This window comes from Hordeum vulgare, chromosome 5H (assembly GCF_904849725.1).
Source record: "Hordeum vulgare subsp. vulgare chromosome 5H, MorexV3_pseudomolecules_assembly, whole genome shotgun sequence".
NCBI lineage: Eukaryota > Viridiplantae > Streptophyta > Magnoliopsida > Poales > Poaceae > Hordeum > Hordeum vulgare.
The window spans coordinates 576,375,267-576,381,972 of NC_058522.1; the positions used below are offsets into that span (position 1 = coordinate 576,375,267).

At 42.8% G+C, this 6,706-nt stretch overlaps 1 protein-coding gene and 1 pseudogene across 3 annotated transcripts; one reads left to right on the top strand and one right to left on the bottom strand.

The window, feature by feature from the left end:
* The first annotated feature begins 303 nt into the window (after positions 1-303).
* On the top strand, positions 304-4,792 carry LOC123395031 (vacuolar protein sorting-associated protein 9A-like). Of its 3 annotated transcripts, XM_045089947.1 has the most exons (8): positions 304-461; positions 557-704; positions 832-1,002; positions 1,193-1,372; positions 2,045-2,324; positions 2,587-3,406; positions 3,480-3,486; positions 3,840-4,792. In XM_045089947.1, exons 1-6 carry the CDS (start codon positions 361-363, stop codon positions 2,757-2,759), a joined length of 1,053 nt encoding a protein of 350 aa, XP_044945882.1. In that variant the 5' UTR covers positions 304-360; the 3' UTR covers positions 2,760-3,406; positions 3,480-3,486; positions 3,840-4,792. The 3 variants fall into 3 exon arrangements, with proteins under 3 accessions (XP_044945882.1, XP_044945881.1, XP_044945883.1); XM_045089946.1 differs by lacking the exon at positions 3,840-4,792 and having other exon boundaries at positions 3,480-3,775; XM_045089948.1 differs by lacking the exons at positions 3,480-3,486; positions 3,840-4,792 and adding an exon at positions 3,487-3,775.
* LOC123395033 lies at positions 3,510-4,969 on the bottom strand (annotated as a pseudogene).
* Between the last annotated feature and the right edge of the window lie 1,737 nt (positions 4,970-6,706).

The following is a 6,706-nucleotide window of genomic DNA, read 5'->3' on the forward strand; positions in this document are numbered from 1 at the left end:
GATTTATGCATTGGCCTAGACGTGCTTTGCATATGCAGGAATTAAAATATCTTGAAGTGTATGTTGGTTCTCATGTATGTTTGTAATATTAGTCACGTGTTCAATTACTAGTTTTCCACCAAAAAAGCTGTGTGAAATAATTGGTCTTCTCCTTCTTCGAACAAAAATGAAAGAGAGAGTTCAGAGCCTGTCAAGAAAATGGCGAAAGAAAAGCATTCAAGTAAAAAAGAAAAAACATTCGGAACCCATCAGTTGTCCGCAGTCGAGAGACTACGGTTTGGCCGTCTCTCTCGACGGCTCCGACACACACACGAAATTCCAAATCTCTCCCTCTCTCTGCGGGCGGGCGGGCGGGCGGCGATGGAGAGCCCCACGTCGGCGGCGTCGCGGGTGGACTTCTACGGCTTCCTCGACCGCATGCGCCGCCCGGAGGCCGCCGGACTCTTCCGCTCCATCAAGAGGTCAGTCCCTCACTTTGGATGGATACTCAATCCAATCCATCTCCCCTCTCCCCCGCGCGCGGATCCGATCTGACCGGCGAGCTTTACCCCCGCAGCTTCCTCGCCGCCCTCTCCCTCGAAGACCCCAGCGCGGAGGCGGACGGCGCCAGGGTCCAGGCCTTCTTCGCGGAGATGGAGGCGGCCATCCGGGGGCACCCGCTCTGGGCCGACGCCACCCACCAGGAGATCGACCACGCGCTCGAGGTCTGAGAACCACTTTCCTCTTAGTTGTTGTTGTTGTTGTTGTTGTTGTTTCGGGTATCCTCGCGTCGCGTCTTATTGAACGCCTCTGACTGACTGATTTGTCTGTGCGTGCGTGCGTGCCAAGCAGGGGCTCGAGAAGTACATCATGACCAAGCTGTTCGACCGCACCTTCGCGTCGTCGCCGGAGGACGCCGCGGCCGACGCCGAGGTCTCGGACAAGATCGGCCTCCTGCAGCGCTTTGTCAGGCCTCATCACCTCGACATACCCAAGCTCCTCAACAACGAGGCTTCCTGGCTGGTAAGCCCATGTGCTCTGCTCTTGCTCTTCGTTCCAGTTTACTGATCGTATCCAGAATATGCCTGTTGAATCATGCGCCATTCAGTTGGTTCATCAGTATCTTTATTAGTTTTCTGATGGCAACCATTCCAGTGACAGAACCAAGGCCCAAGCTCTGACCTCTCTGTTGACCCACATTTTCTCACTGTAGATTGCAGTTAAAGAACTACAGAAGATTAATTCCTTCAAATCACCGCGGGATAAGCTTCTCTGTATGATGAGCTGTTGCCAAGTCATCAATAACTTGCTGCTAAACGTGTCCATGTCGAATGACCGAACACCATCTGGCGCTGATGAATTCCTTCCCATTCTCATTTATATTACCATCAAGGCAAGCTTCTCTTTATAAATGTCTATTCTTGCTCAATTGCCCTCCGTCAGACTTCTTATAATGACTGGCTGCAGGTCATTGAGCCAAAAAAAAATGTTGTTTATACTTGGCTGCTTAGGATTTATAGTGATCCTTGTTGGTGACATTGTAACTACTGTACAACTAGGCTCGCTGGTTCATTCTCTTTGTGTTTGTTCAATTATTGCTTGATTAGTGTTGGCGTGCCAACTAGCTTCATTTGTTCATCAAATTTTGGTTGACAAGAAGGCGGGAGATAAACATTAAATCTTCAATTCCCATGTAGTTATCTCTTTAAACTGTGAAAATGAGTTACTTATGTTCCCATTTAGCCATGTGCGCATAGTGAAATAAATATGTCGTGATCTTACAGTTCAAATTGATTGTAGAATCCTTTCTCTTTGCTGTTATTTGTTGTTACTTGATGTTATTTTTTCTGCATCTTTTTTTTAAGTTTTTTTTCTTTGATTTCACTGATGAACATGAGTTCTCTAGGAATTAGGGAGCATAAGAAACTTAAAAGATCACACCGATATGCCTATGTCTTTGTGATACTTTCTTTGGTCTACCCAGTCAGTCCTAGGACCTATTGCAGTTCATGTTTTTATGTTTTACTAAATCGAGTAACTGAAGCTACCTGAAATACTCATGCAGGCCAATCCTCCTCAGCTGCACTCAAATCTAAAGTTTGTTCAGCTCTTCAGAAGAGAAACTAAGCTTGTTTCGGAAGTCGAATACTATCTCACAAACCTCATTTCAGCAAAGATGTTTATAATTAATGTTAATGGCCAGTCGCTATCAATGGAAGAAACTGAGTTTCAGAAGCATATGGAATCTGCAAAACTAGGTAATCAAATGTCTGTTGCTAGCCCTAGTAGTCCACAAGGGTTGGCTACATCTACAAGGGGATTACAGAAGCAAATTGATGCAGAAGGTCCGTTTCTTACCACTTTCAGCTCATTTGAAACAGTTTTTTCTAGTGTAAATTTAGATTTGAGTTATCAGCTTTTCCCATGGGCATAATCGGGTTTCTTCTGATGTTCTTGTCTGAGAACCAGTTTACCTAGTGACTTGCATATATACTCATAGCCTTTATTTTTAAATTAATGACTGCGATGTTCTTTTTACTACTTGAGGATTTTCGATTTATCTTTCTTTTGCTGCATAATCACAAATTTTAAGTGTACATTTAGCAGGTTTCAAATTCCCTTTCATGGACTCAGAAATCGAAAATTTGACGCCAGAGGAACTCAAGCAGTTGCATGGACTCTACAGGAAGACAGTGACCAAATATACACTGTTGTCTAAAGCCTTGAGAAAGTTATCCATAGATGAGGATCAGCTGCTTGCATCAGTAGATGATTCATGAACTGATGCAGAGATTATTATTTGTGCCACTTGACCGTTTGAACAAAAACAAGGCAGGTGGAGGAGATTACATACGTCTTGCAAGTGTCAAAACATGCTATCAAGACCTGGAGCCGCATTCATGTTAATCTTGTCCTCATTGTTCCCAATAAGCCCAACTCTTTGGAAACAATATCAAAGTTCAAGATATATTCCAGGAGGTACCAAACAATGAGAAACAAATCTATTATCACCTGGTAATCGATGATTGGATGAATGGGTTTATCAACTCACTGGCAGCTAATGAAGCAGCAGATCAGCAGCAGCTCAAGGCAGAGCGAACGAAGCAGCAGATCAGCAGCAGCTCAAGGCAGTATCTGTTCTTGGATCTGGATGATACTGGGGAAGAAGCAAGTAGTTGACAATCAGTCTGGGAAGTAGATACCTTTGAGAGAAATTTGTGTTGTACAACAAAACTGGGACACAAGCTTCCATTTGAGTTTCTGAAGATTGATATGAAGAACCTTCTCCTTGACTTGTTATCGCAACTCCACCAGCAGAAACGGCCACTACCTGTCAATTGTGAGCCAGCACCAGCGACATTAACATCATACCTGCCAATTGTGAGCTTGGCATCAACAACATTAATATCATCCTCAAGATAAAAAGGTACTGTTAACCCAGCAAACATCAATTCTTCTATTAGCCTCACACGATATATCTCTTATGCTTGAATTTGTAGCATGCAGGTATCTAATTGTTATTGACTATCTGTGAGGTGCATCAGTATGGTAATATTATTAAATATGCCTTTCGGAATGGAAACTGTGCCATGTTTCCTTTCTATCTTAGGTTCTCTACTCTGCCCTCCTACCTGTCAGTGTTGATGGTTTTCTGCTTGTTAGTACTGATATACAGTAGTGACAGATGCTCTTTTGCTTTAATTATTGGTTAATTAGTTGTAGTTTGTACTGTTTTGATTTTGACTGAGACCTTAAAACCGTAAGGTATGAAAAGGGTTTCCATTGGCTGTTGAAATTGATGATTAGTCTGTTTTGTTTTTCTGAACAAATGCTTTGCTTCATTTTTATTTGATAAACAGATCAGAACATCTAATCCCATTGGCCGCTAGAAAGGGAAAGTTCAATTCTGGCCTGCCATGTCGTCATGGCAGTCCTCATGGGCGAAGAGGATCCTGCCCGCTGCGATGTCGTAGACGAATCGCGTGTCCACCTGCTGCATCGTGCCGGTGATGGTGATGTGCTCGCTCGGCATCACGGTAAGGCAGGCGTCATGTTGGGTGAGGATGAAGAGCTGCTGTGGCTGAAGCACGAGGTCATCGTCCAAGTGCAGCGTCACCGTCGGCAGGTGCTTGGAGGCGGCCTGGGTCGCGCCGTGGAAGCAGACGTGGTACTCATCACGCTCCACTTTCGGCAGCCCTAGCCTCCTGATATGCTCTTCCACGGCCTGCACCAGGAGGTCGTACGCGGGCTTGATAATCATCGTCATGCCCGTCCCAGGATCGATCACGGAACGCTGGACCACCTGTCGTCATGCAATTTGTGGCGCTGGAATAACTCCCTGATCCTGCCATGTGGCAGGCTCAGTCGTAGCCCGTCGACACTGACGCCTGTGAGGCCGACGAAGTAGGGTCTGAACTCCGGGTCGGTCATGCGCTTGTAGAGGATCTTGGTGCTCCTCATGTGCCCCGTGGCCGACACGTCGGCGCCGAACCGGAGGAAGCCGTGCATGTTTGGATGCCTGGGCCCAAGGAGGCAGTAGGAGAAGCGGTCGCCGTGCCCGTGCTGGTGGAGCTGAGTCCAGATGAGGGACGGTTTCTGTTTGCCCAGGCCGAGGACACCGGCGAGCACTCCGTGGTTGTTGAACCGTGGTGGAACAACAAAATTCATAATATCAAATGTAGAGAAACATAACAAAATATATATAATGTATTACATTCTTGTAAAAGCCGAACCTTTTAAGTTTGATCATATTTGTAGAGAAACATAACAAAATTCATAATATCAAATCTGCACGATCAAATTCATCATGAAATGAATTTCCATATTTTTTGTTTAATATTGTGGATGTTAGTATTTTTGCTCTGAACTTGGTAAGGTTTTAGAATTTGACTTTCCAAAAAATAATACCACTCATATTTTGGAAATGACGGAACATTAGCTTGCCGGATGGAGGAGATGATGAAGTGTGTTTTATTTTTATTTATAATGTGGTGATTTGGTGGGTCTTTTATGATGTGATTCAGTGTTTTCATGATGTGATTCTGTGTTATCTGTTAACCAACCTATATTTATATGAGAATAATTCAGTGTTGATGGTTGCATGTACTATGTTGGTGCTACAATATTACATTGTGTCACTTCTTTTTTCCAGTTGGTGGGAGGGTGCATGGGATTGAGATGTTTTTATATGCTGATTGATGTTGATTGATTTGTGGCATGGTCAAAATTGTAAACCAAATTCAAAAGTCAAAATTGTAAACCAAATTCAAAAATAAATACCTCTGTTGAATGAAAGACCATAAAAATTAGGAAACATAGTGAATTAACATATTGAATGGGAGAGATTTTTGAGAAATTGTTGACCTGTTCAAAACCGAGTGATCCAATTCTAAATTCAAAACCTTAATTAATATTGTGGCCTTAAAACTAGAAGCATGGTGTATAGTATAAAATAATTGAATAGGAGAGCATTGAGAAATTGTTGACTTGGTCAAAACCAGGTGACACAATTTCCATGGGAGGCCTCAACTGAATGTGGGCTCCTTTAAAACTAGGGAGCATAGTGTTACAGAGGATTGATCTAATTTGGTAGATGTTCCATCAGGGGAATCAACCGAGATCATAAATATCTCTAGGAGTAGGTGAGTATACTGTATGAGAAGGCCAAGCCGCTCGAGGCTGACAACTGGAAGCAACATCATTAGACAGAGAAGTCCAATGCCCTTGACAAGCAGTTAAGTTATGAATTGTAAAAGGAGACTAGCACACATGCCCGTGCGTTGCAACGGGAAAAAAATAAATCATCCCTTATACACACACTCGACGACACCAAGAGATCATATGAATTCTTTCACAACGTAGTACGACAAACAACATGATACGTGATGTTGTGCACAAATATAAAGGTGAGATGATTTTTTTAAGTAACTAAAGTTATGTCCAATTTATTAAACAACAGACATATCTACCTAGTTGTCGGTATCAATTCACGTCTTAGTGATGTTCCTCCTTAGTAATACCTAAAAAATAATGCCACAAATCACTTTTTTTGGCAGATTCAAGTATTTTCAAAGAGGAGAAGAAAGAGGAGGAGGAGAAGAAGAAGAAGAAATCAAGAAGAAGGAGGAGAAGGAGAAGGAGGAGAAGGACTAGAAGGTCCTTGGCCTTCTCCTCCTCCTCCTCCTCCTTCTCCTCCTTCTCTTCTTCTTCTTCTTCTTCTTCTTCTTCTTCTTCTTTCTTTTGATTTTGCCTATTTCTTCCCCTCTTGTTGGAGCTAAATTACCTAATTATGTCTTTTTGGAGCTAAATGAGTTAATTATCCCATTTTAGAGGAAAACAAGCTAAGTATATAATATTCATGAGCTAACCAAGGTTCTTATGCCATTTTGAGCTTATTATGGCATTTTTGACCTAAATGGGCTAATTATGTCATTGTTGGGTTAACTAAAGCAAGGATAATATGAAAGAGGAGAAGAAAGAGGAGGAGGAGGAGAAGAAGAAGAAATCAAGAAGAAGGAGGAGGAGGAGAAGGACTAGAAGTCCTTCTAGTCCTTCTCCTTCTCCTCCTTCTTCTCCTTCTCTTCTTCTTCTTCTTCTTCTTCTTCTTCTTTCTTTTCATTTTGCCTATTTCTTCTCCTCTTCTCCTCTTGTTGGAGCTAAATTACCTAATTATGTCTTTTTGGAGCTAAATGGGTTAATTATCCCATTTTAGAGGAAAAACAAGCTA